Genomic DNA, 21,045 nt, shown 5'->3' on the forward strand with positions numbered 1-21,045 from the left:
TGCCACAGATTGGTTCAGCTCACGCAGCTAAGGGCAGCCCAGAACTACTCTCCCACCCACAGTGGCTCACTCCTCCAGCTGCAGCCAGGCCCTGTGGGTCCAGGTGAGTCTCGGCGCTGGCCATCCAGTGGGTGGGGGCAGGAGCCAAGCCTTGCCAGTCTGGTTTGTTCAGTCAACGCTGGGAGCAGAGGCAACTGCCCAAGTTGTCTGGCTAGAGCGGCCCAGGGGCCAAGCAGTACCTTAGCTCACTCCCCCTGTACAGACAAAAACACAGTCAGCAAGCAAAGGGTTAGTGTAGCATGGTGGACACAGAGGCAAAGCACAGACAAATTCACACATGCCTGGTCAAAGCAAAGGGTTTGCCTGGCAGATACACAGATGTAGACACTGTCTGGCAAAGCAAAAGAGCAAGCACAGTGCACTTACACACAGACACACACACACTCCCATTTGCCTGACAGTGTCCCCTTCTTCCCAAGCCAACCAAGTCCAACACTGAAGCCAGGCAGAACCCATTATAGGAAGTGTCAGACTCTTCTTCCTATCTAGGTAAAACATGCCACCTGGGAACATTCTGCAGGTCCAGTGATCCTAGGAACAGACCCTGCAAGCCCTGTTCACTCAGGACCTGAAAACAGCCCTGCCTCTATTTCCCTAAAAGGTGATGCAATGGGCCAATCAGAGGGATTTGCATTCAGCACAAGGAGGCAGCAAGAGAGGCTGATCAAAGTGGAAAGGGCGCCTTTTAAATGGGTGTAGGGGAAAGAACCAAAAGTCCCACCAGACTGAGGTGAGCCAATATTGGATATACCCTCAGCTATCAATGACAGGGAAAAATACAGTGCTGGTTCCTTCCAGCCTGCTCCAGTTCCTCCCTACACAAATCCCACTCAGGCCCATATTAGGCATTATGGGGTCAGGTAACAGAGGCTGAGAAGTGAGCCTCTCCTTTTACTAGATGTAACCAGCATGGGGATAGCCTCCCATTTAGGCTCACAGGCACTGTAAAGAGATGCCCGTGTGGACAGGAGCTGGTTGCTCCAGTGCCAGTCCTACCATTAAGCAAAGCGAGGCAGCTACATCAGGCAGGAAATGCTGGGGTGGCAAGAGCCCCACTACAACCATTCTGCCCGAGTCCTATCAACTAGCCTGCTCTGCGCCCTGTAAAGCAACCTGCAGCCCTCAGGTACAGTGGAGGATAATGCCCCAGCATCAGTACTGAAGAAGTAATTTTACTGTAAGTGGTCAAATTCTGTACATGGAATGGGGAGGCACATCCTGCCTTTTGTCTCAGGCAGCAAAATGCCTGGGGTTGCTCCTTCACCTGGTGGTAGTGACGATGCCTGGCGCATGCCCCATCTGCACTATACATTTAAAGCAGTATCATAACACTTAAGCCTTAGCTTCCCTAAACAAAATCCCAGGAAGTGTCATTTATTAAGGGTGCTAAGAGTTGTTACCTCTATTCCCCTCACAAAGCAACAGTTCCCAGAGTGGCTTAACGATTGAGCCTCTTCCCGGCCAAGTCTGGGAATCATATCTCTCTTGAGGAGAGTTAAGAGTTTCCAAATACCTCATAGCAACCTTGACAAACTACAGTTCCCAGGAAACTCTGAGGGAAGCCATGGCTGTTTAAAGTGTTTTGAATGTATAATGCAGATGGGCCCTAGTTTCTGCTGGAAATGAACTGGAAAGAAGGTGGCAGACCACTGCTGGGACCCAGTTCTGGGTACCACAGGGTGGGGGGAAAGGCAGAACCAAGCCAAGAAGAAAAAGGCATAGGAGGATTGAGGGATCAGGGAGGAGTGTACTGAGAGCTGGCGGTAAAACTTGCTGCTGCTCATTGCCCCAATGGTTAGTGTGGAAGCCACTGGCAGAGACAGAGGCTGTCTTTATGGAAATGTGGGAGCAGTACATTGGTATACACAGCCATCAGGCCCCCTCAGTGGGCTCTCTCTCTCATCTCTTTCCTTTCTGAGGCTCACGGTTCCTTTCTCCAAAATTCCACAGCAGCTGCCACTGTTTCAGCTCAAAGTGGGATGGGGGAGGATTGGGAGAACACAGGCAGTTGGTGCTTGGTTGCTAAGCAACAGCTGAATGCTCTTCTTCCCATCTGGAACAGGCCTCCATAGGGTCTCAAGGCAGTTGCGCTTGCCATGCTCAGGAGAAGGCAGCTACCTATGGAGGGCTCCTGAGGAGAATGAGCCTAGCCTAGTGCAGGGACGGTCCAACTTTCCCTACCTACTTCAATACGGAACCCGTGGGCCACACGCTGCCTTGTTGCGCCAGGGTGGGGGGGAGCGAGAGAAGAAAATTTGACAACCTCATGCCTGGGCTTTGGGAAGGAGGTGCAATGATTTGGGCAGTCTCCTAAGGCCCTTCCAGCTTCTTCTCAGAGCTGAGAAAGAGCTAACTTTCTGACCCTGTCAGAGCCCTCACACCTCCTTCCCAAAGCCCAGAGCCTTTGGGAAGGCAGTGCAAGGGCTGGAAGGGTGAGAGGGTGTCAAATGTTGCTGAGGATTGCCAAAAAATGGCCTTGTGTTGGACTGCCCTAGTGGCTAGTGGCTCAGAGCATGCCCACGCTACAGCCGTGAACTTGAACTTTCTAATGGTTGCATTTGAGAGCTGAAGAGTAGTGAAGTGGGTGGCCCACTTAGTCCTTTCTTCTTTGTTTATTCACAGACACTGTCCCCACCCACAGCTTTCCCACCAATGGGTGGGTTAAATTTTGAGTGTACAAATAAATGGAATGGAGACGAATGAAGAAGCATCCCCTTCCCATTGCTGCTCTTACTAGGGTGCTGTCAGATAACTGGTGCTAATTAGCATTCACCCTCATTTGTTTACAGGAAGATTAGAGGATGTTGGCTATTTAATGAACAATCATCCTGATTTGTTTGTGGGAGGTTAAATGACGTTGCATCGTTTAAGCAAGTGTTACCCTATACTATCCAGTGTGTTTCCCCATCACTTTCCTTATTGGAAAGAATCCTGTCTTGGGGGGGGGGTGTAGAGATCTCCCAACCAGCTATAATTGTGCAACCTGAATTTCCCAGTATGTGACTGAATCCCACCCAAAAATAGACTGGGAGCACTCCTAATCCCAGCATCAAAGGCTGATCTCAATCCCAGCATCATAAGCATCCACTATCCCAAAACGAAGTATCTCATCTAGCTTGGCCCCATTCCCTCCTTCCAGGGGTCCCCTGTTCTAAGGAGGCAAGTAAAATTCCCAGGATTCTCTAATGAAAGTCATGAATAGTGACAGTCCAAAGCATTTTGGTGCCTGAGGCAGGAAATCCAAATCTATTGATTAATTAATTTGTTGCTTTTTAACATTACTTAATAGCTGCTACCAGAGGTGGCACACCTCACCTTGTCCATGCCACTTAAAATGAAAGAAAAACCAATATAAGCTTGTAGCATAGAATAATGGTTTAGCTTACTGTTGATTTTAATTAGTTCTGAATGTTTTCTAAGTACCTGTTTAACTGTCTTTTATTTATACTTTTAATGTGTTTTTTTTTGTCTAACAGCTTTGTGGTTTTATTACTATAAAGCTGTATGTAAGGTTTGCTAAATAAATAAATAAATAAATAAATAAGTAAGTAAGTAAGTAGCCAAGTCCCCAGTTCCAATCTGCCTTTTGCTACACTAATCTGGAGGCCCTCAGCAAGCCACTATCTTCTTAACCTCAAGCCCACTTTGGCAACATGGGTATAATATAACTACCATGCAAGTCTGCTGTAAGGATTTCGGAAATGCTTTCAACATTCAAAAAGTGTTAACGATATCCTAAGTAGTATTTATGTTCAGGAACTCATGATACCTTCTTGCTTTCAGCTGAACCTCTCTCCTCTCCTTGCCCCATTTACCATAGTAGTCCACAGAAACCTGATTGCTTGTGCCTCTCGATAATCTGGTGTTAGGCTGAAGTTCTAAACTGGAGCTCTAAATTTCTTAGACTCATGATGAAAAAAGGGCAAAATTCAGTCAAGGTCTGTCATGAATTCTAGGGGCAGGAGACAGAATTATAATACAACCAGAAACAAGCAGCCATGGAGCCACAGGCTACTCGTGGGCAGAGGATTGATATAGGTCACAGGATGTTGGGGGTGGGGGGGAGTCAGAAGCATGCTTACATGAGTGAGTAAACCAAGGAAATCGGCATGCAAGCAGGATATTCTGGGGACAGCCCATGGCAGGCAAGCATTAATCTTCATGCTCTGTGGCTTCCAAAGGTACCTTGTACATTAAGCTTGGCCTCACACTGCTTGGTGCCATACTCATTGATGGCCTTGCAGGCATAATAGCCAGCATCAGTGCACTCCACCATGCGGATACGTAGGCAGAAAGATCCATCGTCCTCCTCCACAGCAGAAATGCGCCGCCCATACTTTATTGGATGCCTGTTCTTCAACCTAGAGGACAGAGGAGAGGGTCTGAGAGCCTGCAGTGCTTGCAACTCCATCCAACTTCACAAAATGCTTCTTCTGTCATCTCATCTCACCATCCCTCCTCCAAAGGAGCATGCCTCAGGAAGAGGCTACATACTTCATCTGGACGGTCAATTCTGCATTGGCCTTCCCCCAACCTTGTTGCTACTACAAACATAGCTTTTGGTACAATATAGTCAAGGCAGTTTAAGCCATAAGATCAGAGATCCCATTATTTTTGCCATTACATCCAGGCCCATCAGTCTCAGGTCTGATTCTTGACACATTCTGGAAGGCCAAAGACCTGCTTTCTTTTTGCCATCCCACCGCTTACATACAAAACAAACCATTCTCAGGTTGGATAGGTCTTGTGCCCTTTGGAAATCAAAGACCAGTCTTGTCTGTTTAATATTTTGCCAGTCTACATATCACACTGTTGTTAGTCAGTTGGGGAGTACTGAAGGCCAGACAGGAAAAATAAAATAAACCCAACACTCTTCTTGATGTACACAAGTTCCCTGACTGGTTGCCTGAGAGAGATTCTTATATTGCAAAACTGGGAAAGCTTCAGCACCCATCTCATCCCAGGACAACATGGCTACTTGTGAAGTTATGCTGTATCAAAAAACCTACTCACCAGTGCACAATGGGCTTTGGCTCTCCCTGTACCCGAATGCGCAGGACCACATCCTGCCCCTCCAGTACTTCCTGGTCACTCAGTGTCACCTGCAAGAGAGGGTGTCAGGATCATGCCAACTGCAAAGGGAGATGGGAAGCAAGTTCTCTTTAAGGCAGGGGGCAGGGATAAGCAGAGTGCAGAGCAAGCTCTGCTAGGTGCAATACCTTCAGTGGAGTAAAAGCTGGAATTTACTTTTTGCCTCAAATGTCTGAGCATGTCAAAAGCCCAGGGCCCCTAACCCCAATCCAAGGGAGTGCTGGCTTATAACCTGAATGCAAAAGCCATAGGTTACTTTCCACTGTCATGCCCTCCTGCGCTAGTCTCACCACCTGCTCACCTCAAAGGATGGGGCAGCCTTGAAGTTGATGCCCACATGCACCGGGGGTGGGCCAATCTCAGATCGGGGTTGCACTTTCATGACAGGGTGGTGCCGCGGGGTGCCAGACTCAGGGAACTCTTCCAAGGGGCTCAGGTATTCTTCATCTGATGTGACAGGGCTGCTGAGCTCGTGATGGGGTACCAATCGGCTGTGGGAATCTGCAGGAGCTAGACAGGCAGAAGATGGTTAGGGCATGGCTTGAGAACAGCACATTGAAGCAGCAAAGCTCTCCAGCTCAAGGGGGAAAGCAGCACCAGGACATAGCCGCCCACCTAGCAGCCAGGGCTCATGTACAGGGATTTTAGTTGATGGTTTAGCCACAAGCACAGAGTAAATGATAATAATCTAGCTTTCTGCATGATAGCCCACTGTACCTACAGTGTATTCTAAGGGATGAGGTTTCCATTTGCTTTTGCTTTAAAAAAAATAGCACATGAAGAGGGGGCACATACAAAAAGTAATAACACAAATTGACCATTGGAATACATTGGTTCCTTCAAAATAGTAATAGAAATGCATAGCAGCAGGAAATGTTTGGTTGCTTATGCTATCTTTAGATACTCTTACTGGGGCATTATGGCTACCAGCTTCCTAGCAGGCTCCATCCCACTCTGCTGATGTGGGATGTAACACATTGTCAACTCTTCCTACCTGATTTTCATCATTCAAACGTTACTAGAGCAGCCCCAAATGGAAACTTGGGGAAGTGGCAGGCATATAATGTAACAGTAGCCCTGGCCCTGAAACAAAAACACTGGCCCTAAGGGTGTGCAATGGTTAGAGTGTTTTCATTCTTTGCTTTCCCCTGTTCCTTCTTATGTATGCAAGTTTCCAGTTTCCTGCCCCTACCTAAGCCAACTAACACCCCATTAGTTCTTTCCATCCTTCCTCTTGACTGTTCCACTATGCCCTATTTTGCAATTAGGACACTGCACTTAGCCTAGCATGAACATTGTTATCTCAAATAGACCTTTGCTGCTTCTGTGGAATGGAGCCTAGAGGCTGATTTAGAACAGAACCACACAATCAGAAACATCACATGGTATACAGTCCTCCTAGGCCTGTATCATTCAAAATGCAGTTGAAGGATCACATGTTTGAATGCTACCCGTTTAATTAAATTAACTATCTCTGTAAGTAGAAAAGTAAGAGAGACTAAGTCAGAACCCTCCTTCTTCCTGACATGCTTTCCACAGACATGGAGGTTGTTTTGTTTTTTCTTTTAATGACAAACATGTGAACTTCCCTCCTCCTGCATTCTGAAGAGGTAGAACTGTACCATGTGACATTTCTGAATTATGTTTGTCTTCATAACTGAGATGGTAATATCCTTCTGCAAGGATTTTATTAATTCAGTTTTATATGGAGAGGCTTGTATCCAAACTCACCCCCATATGACAACTATCAGTTCAAGAAAGAATGTTAGTTTTCAGATATTCAGCAGCCATGAAGCTCACCTTGGGCAAGTCATTATCTCTCAAGTCTTACCCACCCAAAAGGCCATTGTGAGGACAAAACAAAATAAAATAAAATTGGGGGTGAGGGGAGACCATTATGTTTTCCTGAAATCCTTGGAGGAGGGGTGAGATTAAAGTGTATTAACAAATAAATAAACGTAGTAATGACCTACAATTCTTTGACTGGTTTTCATGCATGTGTGTATAGTGGGGCCGTTTCAGAGAAACAGCTCTTTGTGTAAATCTGTTGTGGCAAAGTCATGAGGTGAAAAGTTTGGCACCTCAAATATGCATATATGAATCTGCACAAACAACATTTCTATTAGTGTGTAATTTGCATAGTGCATTGTTTATAATAAATAAATGTAAATATTTTGATCATCTGGGTTGTGAAACCCTTCTTGCAGTTGGTCTATATCAATCCTCTTACCCAGAAAGAGGCAGAGTGAAGAAACAGAAACAACAAGTCATTTTCCCAGTACTGCTTTAGAAGCTATCAAATCCAACACTGCCTGTAACCCTGCCAAGTCCCATGGGCATACAGAAAAGCCCACTGCTGATTTATATCTATGCCATCTCCATCTGGTAAAAAGAAAGACTTTAAACAGTCATGAATCAGGCAACTCCAATCATGGGCACCACTATTTTTTCTTGTTGGCAGCATTTATAAGGACACTGTTGGCATTTGATGGCATACACAATGTTAGACGATGAGCAATTAAATAGTCCCGAGATGGTATGTGTGATGTTGTTGGGGCCAGTAATGGTGTTGTCCGGGTGTATGTGGCAGCAAAGTTGGCATCTGGGTTTATTGCAGGCTCTGGTGCCAGTGTCCGTGTTAAGTCTGGTTGTAGTATTATTGTGGGTTAGGAGTTGTTTAAGATTGGGTGGCTGTCTGTAGGCAATGAAAGGTCTTCCTCCCAGAGCTTGAGAAAGAGAATTGTCATTGTCCAGGAGAGGTTGTAGATCTCTGATGATGCGTTGTACTGTTTTATCTTGGGAGCTGTATGTGATGACTAGAGGTGTTCTGTTATTTTCTTTTTTGGGTCTGTCTTGCAGCATCACACATACCATCTCGGGACTATTTAATTGCTCATCGTCTAACATTGTGTATGCCATCAAATGCCAACAGTGTCCTTCAGCTCTCTATATTGGACAAACAGGCCAAACCTTACGCCAAAGAATAAACGGACATAAATCCGACATCAGGAACCACAAGACAGAAAAACCAGTAGGAGAACACTTCAATCTCCCAGGACATTCTATACAAGATCTCAAAGTAGCTGTTCTATTACAAAGGAATTTCAGAAATAGACTGGAAAGAGAAGCTGCTGAATTGCAACTTATTACCAAACTTAAAACCATGGAGAGACCTGGTCTGAACAAAGACATTGGATTCTTATCTCATTATACATGACAAAGCCATTTTTCATCTTCTCACCCCTTGCTTTTTCCTGTAAGACCTATTGCAGTCGTTAAGAGTCGTCAACAGGCTCATCACAGCTATCTGCCAATCACCCAATCCCACCACCCTTCTGAGTAATACCCCTCCCCACCTTCTCACTATATAGAAGGGTCTGGTGACTTCTGTTTCAGTGTATCTGAAGAAGTGTGCATGCACACGAAAGCTCATACCAAGAACTAACTTAGTTGGTCTTTAAGGTGCTACTGGAAGGAATTTTTTTATTTTGTTCTTAGTATAAGAGTCTCTCTCACCTCCAAGTTTCTGGACAACAAGGTAAGAGGCCTAGAGAGAATTTGAGGCTGGCTTCCCTTTCTGCAGCCCCATTGCTTTGGGAGGTTATAGACCAATAAATTCTCAGTCCCCAGAGGGGCACCCAAAGCAGAATCCCATTTCTTCCTACCTATAGGGCAGATGTGGTGAAGTTGGAGGGTCCTCATCCCTTCACACCATTCAGTTGTACAAACAAAGGGTTAATGGGAGCAAGAGACACGCTCCCTTCTCCGCTTCACCCAACTCTATTCCCCTCAAAACGCCCACCTAGGAGTTGAAAAGTTGCGTTCCCTCTCCCTGCCGAGTTCCCAATTTCAAACCCACTAAAGCTGCAATCCTATGCACACTTACCTGGGTTTAAGTTCCATTGAACGCAGCGGGACTTACTTCCGAGTAAACATGCATAGGATTGCAGCGCAAGAACGCAGGGAACAAACGGCGCGCCCCTCCCGAGCCTGCAATCGGCGCGGCAAAGAGGATCCTACAGCCATTTCCCGAGGATGATGATCTCTCTCTCTCTCTCTCTCTCTCTCTCAATCCCCGATTCTTTTCAAACGCAGCGTCCGAAACGGAGGAGACGAATGGGCAAACGGATCCTCAACGGAGGCGCCAGAGGCCGGGCAGAATCCAGGAGCCTCTTCGGAACCGCCTTCCCTTCGAGCCACAGCCGAGGAAGGCATCGGGGCTCCAGACAGACGCCGACCCCAGCCCCTCCAGGGCTCACATTTCAGATCAACAGACGGGCGACCTCATTTGCATCCTTTCGGATAATTCATTTGCACGTGCCCAGGAACGCTTGCAAACTGCAGGCGCCGCTGACACGGGTTTCCCTGCGGAGTTTGTGGTCCGGAATACGGATCAGGAATCGGAGTCGGTCCGCCAGCCAGCTCGACCTCCCCCGCCGCCACCTCGTGGGGTTGGTGCTGAGAGCCCAGCAGTCCAGGCCGTCTCTCCCTTCTTGCCCGCATTCAAGACTGCTGCTGGCTGTTTGTCAGCCAGGCTGGCCTAAACCAAGCCTTGTAGGGTAAAGGCAGCCTCATCTCTCTTTCAGCAGTAGCAGCGGCAGCAGCCTGAGGCACCACAAGGTTGACAGAAAAAGACCTAGCCTAGGATGCTAACTAAGCCCCAAGGCAGGAAACTGCTTCTCCCCAAACTTGGCCTGGGAAGGAATATGACTCTACAACCCTCCCTTGGCCTTCAGGGATTCGGCTGGTCCTCTCTGGGCTGCCTCCACTGCGGTCATCACACACTTATAATCATATAATAATAATTTATCATTTGTACCCCACCCATCTGGCTGGCTTTCCCCGGCCACTTACCTGGCCGCACAGTCAAGATGGCACTGCAGCAGGCCTCGCCCACTTCATTGGTGGCACAAACTGTGTAGAGGCCGGCATCAGCCGCACGGGCACTCCTGACCAGCAGGGTGTGGCGTTCTCCCTCTGCTTTGATAGGGCGAGTGGTGCTGCTCCGAAAGGGGACGCCATCCTTTCGCCATGACACTGTGGGGAAGGGGCAAGTGGGTAGGAGATCAGAGCATGTGGGGACACTTCTGTACATACAGCACCTCCCCCCATACATGGCACTTCCCACTTTATCCACTGACTGCTGGATCTGTGTCCTTTTCAGAGAGGAGGGGTCAGGAACCTTTTGCAACATTCCCTTCTCAGCAACCTTCCAGAGGCCACATGGCAGTGGTGGGCAGGGCCACAGCCAAACAAATGCATCTCCCTCCACTTTGTACAGTAAGCTAGTTTCTACACACATTCACACTCCCCTCTCTGGCCTCCATCCCAGATAAGAAGCATGATCAGAATTCAAGGACACATTTCAGCCAGGCAAAAACACTTGAAGAGGGTATGCAGCAGGGCCGCTGAGGGTAATGCCCTGGGATGGTGGTTGTTTCCCCTGGGTTATTTCCCAGCCCTAATACAGGACTACAGTTTGGCAGCACCACAGGTGTTACTGCTGGAAAACTGCATCATAGTAAAATTTATCAACTTTTGAAATAGAACATTCTGGTGCAGGGGTAAGGGTTGAATTATTTGCATGGAAGCAGAGCTGGTGATGAAGCCCAAACACCTGGTAGGTGAAGGGAGGGAAAGTCTAGCAGGATTGTTGCCTGCCTATCAAAGGATTGCAGCTAAAAATAAAATAGTATTGCCCTTTGTTTTTCTTGCAACAAAAGCAAAAAACCTGGTTAGGCCATTTTTTCCCCATTTTAGTTAATTGCAACATTACTTGCTAGTAACATTACTTGGTACTATTGGGCAGCTGGAATTGCAACCATTTCTCTCCCCCAGCCTTGTGTTTTTCCTCCTAGTTTTGCCACCAGGACCACATGGCTCTGGACCATATTCAAAGCAGAATCCTTACTGATGTGAGCTAGGCAACATACACAAAACCAAATAAAACCAGTTTTCCCTAGAGATCTGTGGAAATGAAGACACCTGTATGATCCAAGAGACAACAGCAAAGGTAGAGTAGATGGCCCCCATCCATCTCCTGGCCCCTCTCACTCTGACTTGCACTGGGCACCCCACAGGTTTGCCTATGCATGCTCATCCTCACTCATCCCACACTCTTCCTGGTACTCCATGCACTTGCCTTCTGGGGAAGGGTTGCCTGTGATGATGCATTTGAACAGCACTTCTGTTCCAGCTACGACTGTTACATCCTCGATAGGGATCTCAAAGATGGGGCGTTCCAGTGGGTCCTCACCCGCCGAGATGTAGGAATCATCAGAAGATTCTGTGCAGAGAGAGGGAGAAAGAGCAGCTGCAAAAGAGGTAGTGTGGAGGAGGGGGAAAGGTCCACAACTTGCATGGATATAAAACTTTGCACTGCCTTCTGGGAAGGAATGTGTTTAAATCTTAGCTCTCTTTTTCACATGCACTGGTTCTGTTATGCCCCGAGAGAGTGAGAGCCCTTTTATGTGCTGATGATTACAGTTTGCTCAAAATCCTTAATCTCCCCAAGTCTCTCTCTAGCACAGTGTGGATTCTTGATCTATTGCGACCTAGCTGAGTCCAAAGGATTAGAGGAGCCTCCTGAGTGGCACAGTTCACTCTGCCTTGACGCAGATAGCCACCTTCACAGGTCTCTAAGAATAACTAAAGAGGATGAGCTTCATTTCACTTGTTTAGAGAGGGGGGAAATTTAGAACCCTCATAAAACTACTGTTACAGCTCAATGCATTCAAAGCTGACACTAGTCATAAATGTGTCTAAATTTATGATCACTTATTGAGTCAGGCTACCTGGGAAGGAAGTTGGAAGACTTATTTTTCTGTCAGTAATTTGGTAGACCCAGTACAGCAGCCCCTTGGTACACACACTACTTCTGTGCATTCAAGATGTGTGCATTTCTCAGCCTCACTTCCAGTCTGTAAAATGGGGATACTAAGGCCAGCCTACTTACCTTACAAGGCAGTAGCAAGAATGCATGAGGAATGTACCTAAATGCTAAGCAAATGAACAAAACCAGCACTAGTCCAAAGAGCAGGTATTTCCATTCTTGACTCCGAAGTACTGAAAATCCTGTCACAAAACCTGTGTTAGCCATTAGGAGACTACAGTTCTCTGTAACGAACACATAACCACAGTGAACTGTGAACCAATTAACTGTTGTACATGTAGCACCATGTCTTGTATCTGCCAGCTACTTGGAGGCCCTGCCACACTCACTCGGCTGCCTCAGAAACTGGATCTCAAGTTCATGCTCCTCTTTCCAACTTCCATAGATCAGAGGCTGTCCCTTTGTTTTATGGAAAGGCACAAAAAGGACAGAGGGCCAAGGATAGTGAGGAGGGGCTTATCCACACTTAGCTTTTGCCCCACTTTTTCCAGGCACAGATCTGAGCTTAAAAGCTCCATGTCCAACCATTTGTTTGTATTTGCTCCAGAGCTTTCCCTGCAAAAACCTGCTCTTCCCCACACCCTATGCCAGGTGTGGAGACCCTTTGGTCCTCCAGATGTTTCTGTACTACAATTCCCATCTTCCCCATGCTTGCTGGGGCTGATGGGAGTTGTAATTCAGCAACATCTGGAGTCCAAAGGATCCCCACACCTGTCCTATGCTAAGCTTATGCACCAATGACTCTTCTAGGCAAGGCCTGGCTGAGATTACATCCCAGATGCTGATGACATGGGCAGAAATGTGAGAAGCAGTCAGAACAGATAAGGGCAAGCCAAGACTGAGCACTTACCAACCCTCTCGAGGAGCTCATACAATCCCAGGAATGCATGATGCTCTGGCCTGAATCCTAAGGGTCTTGCCTACAGTGAAGGAAAGGACATTACAGGCCTCTCCATTTCTGTGGGAAGTTGGGTGGAGTTCTCCCCACAGCATACAGCACAGCCTAGCTTGCCAGCTTCCTCCCCAAGGAGACAGCAACACTTGCCCTGATTCCATACCTGATTCAGGCGACGTTCGCCGCGTCCGGCGCCCTTTGCCTCTGCTCCGAGTACTCTTCCCTTCCTGAGGCTGCAATGTGTTGTCCTTTTTCTCTGCCACTTTCCCAGTCTTTCTTTCCAACTCTCTGTTTGCACCGTGGGTCCCTGCCCTGCTTCTATCTGCTCCTGGCTCCATCTTGGCCCAGGGCAGGGAATGTCCGTTCTGGCCAGATTCCCGTTTCCGGGCATGCGAGGCTGCACTTGGACCCTTGGGCTCATGGCTCCCTTTCGCCGTGTTCACAGACCCTCCATCCATGCAGTCATTGCTCTCTGAATGCCCAGCCTGCAGGAGGTCTCTCCTTCCCAAGGGGGCCGCCAGAGTCAGCGGGCACTGCTCCACCTTCCTCCGCAGATCCTGCCCATTCAGCTCGCTTTCCTTCTGACCCCTGCTGGGCTCTGCCACCTGCTCAGCTGTGGCCACGCTCCTCGCCAGAGGCTTTTGCGTCCCCTTGGTCTCGTCTCTGGGCCCCACCAGCACCACGCTGGACAACACCAGCTGCTGCACGCCGTGGGCATTCTCTGCCAGGGGCAAAGCCTTGAGGGGCTTGAGTTTCCGTGGTGGCGGGACCCTGGGAGCAGATGGATCGGCGGAGGAACGTGGCGATGGTGACCTGAAGAGCTCTTGCGACCGCCGCAGCTGCTGCTGAGACACGGTGCGCTTGATGCGGCCCAGCTCCTCCGTGAACTTGTGCTCCATGTCGTGCACGCGGCTGGAGAAGCGGCCGCGCTCATCCAAGGAGGCCGCCTTCTGGTGGAAGGCACGGCGCCGGAACGCCACACCACCCAGCTCAGAGCGGGTGCCCTCTTGCAGGTCCTCGTGGGAGACGGCCGAGAGGAAGGGGCTGGCATCGTCAAAGCCGGGCTGGTCAAAAGAGCGCGTCTTGCGTAGCGGCAGCCACGTGTGCCCCGCAAAAGGGTTCTCGTTCTGTTCCAGGCTTTTGCGCCGCTCCTCAAAGAACTTCAGCTTGTCAAAGATCTTGGAGCCCGTCCGCGGCAGCTTGGGGGATGGGCGGAGGACAGAGACACGGCTGGAGGCCTCGCTCAGGGGCGTCTGGGGCCGGGACTCTCCTGTGCAAGCCTGAGAGTAGCCAGATGACTTGGGGCGCTTCAGCTTCTCGTCCAGTTCCTCGGATGCCGTATCTTGGAACTCGGGGGGCATCAGCAGCTTCCTGCGGGGAGCCACAGGTGGGGTGGGGCCACGGCCAGCCCCAGGCGGCTGGACGGGGCACTGCCCTGCTCTGGGGGACACTGGGCGCTGGAGAGGAGGCTTCTGTGCTGGTGGGTGGAGGGTATCTGTGCTGGTTTTGCTGCTGCTGTTGCCATCATCCCTCCGGTACCCACCATGGGGGAGGTTGCTGCAGTTGGAAGGCAAGACATGGCATAGTTTGCTAAGGCAGGACAGCCTGAAAAACTCAAAAGAAGGTGAGCGGCAAGGGAGCAGGTGCCTATGCTGATGTCTTATTCATGTTTTGAATGCTGCTTTACGGAACTTTTGTTGATTTTATCCTTATATTTGCTGATTTTATCCTTTTGTTGATTTTATCCTCCTACTCCGTCTTGCTACTTTTTAATGAAAGTGTGGATTATACATTCAAAAATAAATAAATATGGAGAACCAGTGCTATTTTTCTAGAAAAATAGGTCCCGGTACTCACCATGAAGTTGTTACAGTAAGTGCCTCACAACAAAGGGGTGCCGGTACTGCGTACCCCTGAGTACCACCTGGATTAAAAAGCACATGGCCAACCCCTCCTAATGGCAGACCTGGGGTTTAAATTACCCATGGAAGAAAGAGGTGAGGCAATGAGAAGGAGGAACAGTCATGTACTTCTGTCCTTAGATGAAGATGTGTGTGCATGTGTACAGAGGAGGTTGTATGTGTTTGTTTTTGCCTTCTCCAGCAGTGTGTGGCTTGGCTTACTATCTGAATCTCCTCGAGCTGTTTGCCCCACCTAGACCTTTCTACAGTGCCCCTGCTCTGTGCTGTGGCATACTGTGGTCTGGATTGCATTGCGATTGGTCTTGCCTCATAAAAACGTGGGAATTTTTTAAATGTTTGATGTCTTACTTGTGTTTTAATTTGTTGGAAGCTGCCCAGTGTGGCTGAGGGCAACCCAGTCAGATGGGTGGCATATATATAAATAAATCATCATCATATTTGATTCCAAGACTGGCCAGATGGGTGAACTGGGATTCTCCGCCAAAAGTCCAGAGAAAATACCCACTCTTCCTGGCAAGATCCAACTCTTGGTCTTATCTGCTGAATGAGCCATGCCAGGGCAAAGGAAGAGATTGGGGGGAGTTCATCAGGCTGTGCATCAGTGGTAGATGAGTATAGGCTGGCCTGGTTTGAGGAAGCAGGGGAAGACAAAGGGAGGCCCTGGTGCAGCCAGAAATGCAACAGAAGGCAGAGGGTAGGAGAATAGAGAGCTGCATCCTGTACACACACATGCTGTTTCCCACAGGTACAAACACTAACTCAGGTGTACATACGAACAGATACATACTTGGCACACATACATTCATTCTAAGGCCAACTCAGTTCCTTACAACAAATGGGCATGCGTGTCCAGCTGCATGCACACACGCACACACACACACAGTGAGAATTATGCAAGTGTATACTTAGTCAGGTACCATAGCCGGAGGATGATAAGCGTGAGGATAAAGTTAGGAAAGCAAACTCAGGAGGAAAGAAAAGGAACATGAGGGAGTCTCAAGTGACCTAATGTAGCTCTGCACCCACCCTCTCAAAGATCCTTACTACACTCACTGCCTCTGCAGTGTGCTGGAGTGTGCTGCCATTTTCACAGCATGACGGGTTTCAGCTTTCGCTTTTAAGAAAAACCGCTGGTATCCAGTTTCCCATTATTACAGAGGGGAAATAATAAAAATGTGTGGGCAGTGCCTGCTAATGGCTCAGAAACTGAAATGGATCTATATATGGTATGAGGAAGAGATTTGGCACTCGACATGGCTTATCATCTCTCCCTGTTTGCCTCCCTGCATCGCTACATTTCTAGAATAAAAGGGGTTCTTAACAGGGGGTTTTAAAATATGTGTGTGTGTTGAATTTATCAAAAGTCGCATAAGTGTAGCCAAAAGCACCACTACCAAAGAGATAATCACATCACTATCATTACATCATTTGTTGGGTTCTTAATTACCATTCCCTTAATCACCAGCAACCAGTCTCTCTTTCACATCATCCTTATGGATGAGGATGACTACCTACCTCTGATTGTGCTTCTGTATTCTATAGTTTCTCCAGATTTGCCTGCCTGAAGTTGTTTAATAATCATAGAATCATAGAGTTGGAAAGGATCCTGAGGGTCATCTAGTCCAACCCCCTGCAAGGCAGGAATCCTGCCCACAGCCATCCCTGGGAGGTCTTGAGCCCTCAATCTTCTGGTTAACAGTCAGATGCACTGACCTCAGGAATAGGTGAATATAAGAACATATGAAGACCCCAGCTGGGCCAGACCAATGGCCTATCTAGTCCAGCATTCTGTCTCCACAGTAGCCAGCTAGAGAAAAAAAATATTTGTATCCATTTACTCTACACCATACATAATTATATATTCCTGAATGATGCACTCCCTTTACTTTACTTTTTTAAACTAAAATCCCCAAACGTGGATGGTGGCATCGAAACCCTGCTATTTCTCCCCATTAATCTAGGCCTTGGTGGGAACAATATAGGCCCCTGTCTATATGACAATCACAACCTCCTGTGACTGTCTCCACCTTTACCTACACTAAGTAGGTCTCCTCTGTGTGTGGGTGAAATCAAACATTCAGATGAAATGGCAATTTCCCATCCAATGATCCTGTCTTGGTTTGGCTAATTTACATAAAACGCAATCAAGCCTCAGTAGAGCACTTTTATGTCCCACTAATCTCAAAAGGATTCATTTTAAGCAGGTGCTTAATCTTCCCTTGAAGTAAATGGAACTCAGAAGTGCTTAATATTAGCTCAGTTGCACCTATAAGTTATAAATTTGGATTTGGGTTATCCAGGATTCGGAGGGCTTAAATGACTTGCTTGGTCATGGCAATTTCTTCGCTAGCCCATACCAGGACTGGTATTCCTTTTGAAATGAAAGGTGATATAGGCATTATTTTAATAACAATTTAAATAATATTGCCATGTGTCAGAAGAGTGAGTGCAGCCCACTGTGCTTGGATTGTTGTTTTTTTAAGTGCCACAATTGATGCCCCAATTAAATGGGCATCTCTCAGAGTTTGGTGTTGGAGGGCCCAGTACTGATGCCATTGGCTTTATGCGAAACAGGGTCAGCTCCAGGCCAAAGGAAAACAGCAAACTCTGGGGAGGGGAGGAGCTATGGAGACTCTGCTCTCTATGCTGATTGGGGAGTGGGAAGCCTGGGACAGCAGCGGATACCTACCTATGCAGCCCATTGTCCTCATAGCAACATTTTAGGAGAGCAAAGGCAGGAGGTGATGGGGAAGGGGAAGATACTGCAGCAGAGGAAGCAGTAGGAGAGACAATGGCAGTATAGTGTGGGTGGCTTCAGAGGGTATAGAGAGTGCAGTGGGGGCTGTGGATGGAGGGTGCCATGACATCAGGGATCGGGACTGTGATGATGGGGCTCGGGAAAGTTTCGGTGGTGCCTCGGAATCAATGACTTAAGAGGTTGAGGGTTCAGCGAGGGATTATGACTGGAGAGTAGGGGGGAAGAGATGGTCCCAGCATAATGGCCCTTGCACCCCACTCCACGGCCCCATGGCTACTTACACGTGCAAGGAGAGGGCACGGCCCCGGTACAGGCTGAAGGCACTGCCGTAGGGGTCGCTCCCCAGAGACAGGCTGTCTTCGGACCCCGGGGCCACGCCAATCAGCTCCGCCCGTGATGCCCGCACCAGCGGCTCCACCCCCAGGTGCCGGGCCTCGGCAGGTGCTTGCCTTGGAATGCTGGGGTGCAGGTAGGGTCCCCTCACCATGGGGCCAGCCTCTGGGTCCTTCTCCAACACCGTGGTCTGGCTCCCTGACCAGTTGGAGTGCTCATCTGTCTGGGACAGGCCTGGCACTGAGGTCGGCGTGGTCTTCATGGAGGCATCCACCAGCGTGTCCGACTCCCCTGCAAGGAAAGACAGACATGGACTGATCGAGGGGGCTGGGAAGCCCCCCATCTCCCTTGCATCAGATCGGGGCCTGGTAACCTGAGATTCTATCGATATTGTTTAATTTAGGAGGCTGTAAAGTATCAGTTTCTTGGAGCGTGCAGTGCCACTGCATATATCATGGGTTAGCGTCAGGCCGTGTTCTTGAGGGCTAAGAATAAGCATTTTTCTCTCAGCTGGAAAGGACAAAGAAGAGGGGCGAAGAAGGAAAAGAAGACAAGGCCAGGTTGGTCACTTAATAACTCAACTCAGCCACCAAGATGATGCGGCCAGAGTGAAGGGAAACACAATTATGCAACGCACAAGGTCAGGCATTTGCAGTGAAGGAAGGAGAGACGAACAATTTCTTATTGCAATGATATAAATGAATATTCATGTAGCTCTTTTAACATGCACAGTGCATTGCAATCATTGACTTGTTTATCCTGCTTTGCAAGGTAGATCATTGTTCCCCCAACTTTTTAGAGACTAGCTTACCCAAGACTACCTACTGAAGGAAGAGCAGAGATGGAAGGCCAGAACCGCAGTGCTCTGTGCCAGGCACTGAAGACAACTTCATTGGGGATAAAGTTGCCCAAACTGAAAATGGGAGCTTATGCCTTGTGTTGTTGTCCCCGGAACCACCTGAAAAGAGGTACCGGGATGATCAAAACAATGGGAAACCTCTTTTGTGATGGAAAACTGGGACCTGTTTTTTTGTTCAGTAAAAAGAATGTGAGAGAATAGGACTGCATTCTTTTTTAAAGAGACTCTTCGAGAGGAAAGAACGATTTAAACTAAAGGAGATTGTGGAAAGGCAAACAGGTGGCTAAAAGTTGCCCAATGAAAAACTGAGGTTGGAAAGCCAAAGAAGGTTGCTAACAGTGAAAAGTGCATGGGGAATAATCTCATACATTTACTCAAAAGAATGAATGGAAACTATTCACCTGCTTAGGTGGGTGCTCTCAGGGAAATAAACCTGACTCCGCACACTGCTGACTTCTGAGAATCCAGCTTGCTCCTATCTGCATAAACATGTGCACGGCTCCATCCTGAGTTCTGTTTCTTTGTCACCCGGGAGTGTGACTGGCTTTTTTATACGGTATAATGTTATGCAGAACGATATATATATATATATGCCCATCGACACTTAAACCCTGCTCATTAAAGATTCCAAGTGTTGCTCAATTCAGAATACAGCCCCCATTAAGCACAATTTGCTAAGTGGGATGCATGATCAACCAAGGGCTCTATCTCCCCCTGCCCCATTTGCCTAGTCATTCTGTGGAAGGTGCATGAGCACCGTCTGAAGTGACTGGGTACTGAAGGAACCTAGTATGAGGAGGCTATAGTTAAAGCCTGCGATTTTTCAGTTTTATTTCTGTGGAATCTAATGACCTTTATGCTTTGCTGAGTCATCTTCTGATATAAAGTTGCCCTCTTTATTAAATTAATGTTCTGCATCGGTTAATATGTGCCCTTCTTCCAGGAAAAGGTGATGTCAGGTTGGCTATGTCTCCGGGGAGCAGTAATTCTCATGCTCCAATGGTAGCTGCCTGCAAAAAGGAACCCTGAAGGAGAGTTAAACTCTTTGGCCAATGATCCAAAAAAGCTGGACACTCAGGGACAGAAGACGTCCCTGCTCATAGGATTCATGGTGAACAAATCACGGCCGGGGGGGGGGCTATTTGTGTTGGCATGGTATATGTGACATACCACTCTTGCCTCAGAAAGGGCCAGGCAGTAGGGAGGCTACAGTCTCAGGATTGTGAGGGGATTTGGGGGCAGAATTGCTGGGGCACCAGCAGCAACATCTTTGGTTTGAAATATAGTTCCATGCCCATTCTGCTCAGAATGCTTGCCAAACCTCTCCATTCACCTGCCTTCTTCTCCTCACCTGTCGGGGAGCTATAGGTGGTCTCATCCTGGAGCTGGCTGCGTTGGGTCACCTGTGTGCTGCTGGCATCATCTTCTCCCGTCTCCGAGTCTGAAGCAAGAGAAAGGACAAGGTGAAGGGAGGACCTTGATCAACAGGTCAGTCCACACCTTCGCCTTGGGTAGTTGTACCCATCCATCAAAACTGTATGGCAGAGTCACAAACAGATCCTGCGCGACTCAGAAGTCCCAAGTAAGAACTTGAAAATTCAGCTCTCAGTAAAGGGGTGGCCGGATTGACTCCTTTATTGGTGTTATGAAGAGAAGGTACAATATAAAAATTGAATTGCATAAAATAATTACTCATTATTGGAAATAGTTGTCTATATTTTTGGTGATTCTTTTTTCATAAGTGTGTACTAAAGTATGGGGGGCACAGAGGAAAAACATACAAAATGGTGTCAGATGTGCTGCTCCAGCAGAGATGCTCTTAAACCACCGTCAATGCTCAGCTTTAGAGAATCCTGGAGCAGGGCTCTGTTATGCTCACAGTTTTATTGTTGTAGCATTGGAAAAGCATTGAACAATATTTGTTTTAGGGTTGTATTTGTGGCATTCTAGGTCATTTTATACATTAGTATGGTTTTATTTTGGGCTAAGGTTTATCACGGATCATTTTGAATGCTCTGAATGTAATGAAAGACATGATGGCTGATCACTAAATACAATGAAATGAATCTGATTCTAAGAAGCATTCTCTTTGTGGAGTTTCCATTTTCTTTCAGGGGTTCCCTAATTTGCAATATGCCCAACAGCAATGACCTGGAGTCTACCATATTCAGGGAAAGGCATCAAATGGCAAACTGTGTTGACTCAGCCATGTGCAGGAACATATGCAGACTATCC

At 47.8% G+C, this 21,045-nt stretch overlaps 1 protein-coding gene across 6 annotated transcripts in view; it reads right to left on the minus strand.

The window, feature by feature from the left end:
• Positions 1 to 21,045, minus strand: part of SPEG (striated muscle enriched protein kinase) — a 102,631-nt gene that overhangs the window by 47,392 nt on the left and 34,194 nt on the right. For 5 of the 6 annotated variants that reach the window (XM_079947031.1, XM_079947035.1, XM_079947034.1 and 2 more), the window contains 8 exons: positions 20,162 to 20,251; positions 18,068 to 18,242; positions 13,102 to 14,495; positions 11,294 to 11,437; positions 10,006 to 10,188; positions 5,453 to 5,661; positions 5,074 to 5,162; positions 4,246 to 4,421 (listed from right to left, as the gene is read on the minus strand). In XM_079947031.1, the coding sequence (XP_079803157.1) occupies positions 4,246 to 4,421; positions 5,074 to 5,162; positions 5,453 to 5,661; positions 10,006 to 10,188; positions 11,294 to 11,437; positions 13,102 to 14,495; positions 18,068 to 18,242; positions 20,162 to 20,251 (2,460 nt within the window). Of the gene's footprint in view, positions 1 to 4,245; positions 4,422 to 5,073; positions 5,163 to 5,452; positions 5,662 to 10,005; positions 10,189 to 11,293; positions 11,438 to 13,101; positions 14,496 to 17,899; positions 18,243 to 20,161; positions 20,252 to 21,045 lie in introns of all 6 variants that reach the window. The other variant, XM_079947030.1, reaches the window with a different exon arrangement.

Source organism: Podarcis cretensis (assembly GCF_951804945.1).
Source record: "Podarcis cretensis genome assembly, chromosome: 1".
NCBI classification, from domain to species: domain Eukaryota; kingdom Metazoa; phylum Chordata; class Lepidosauria; order Squamata; family Lacertidae; genus Podarcis; species Podarcis cretensis.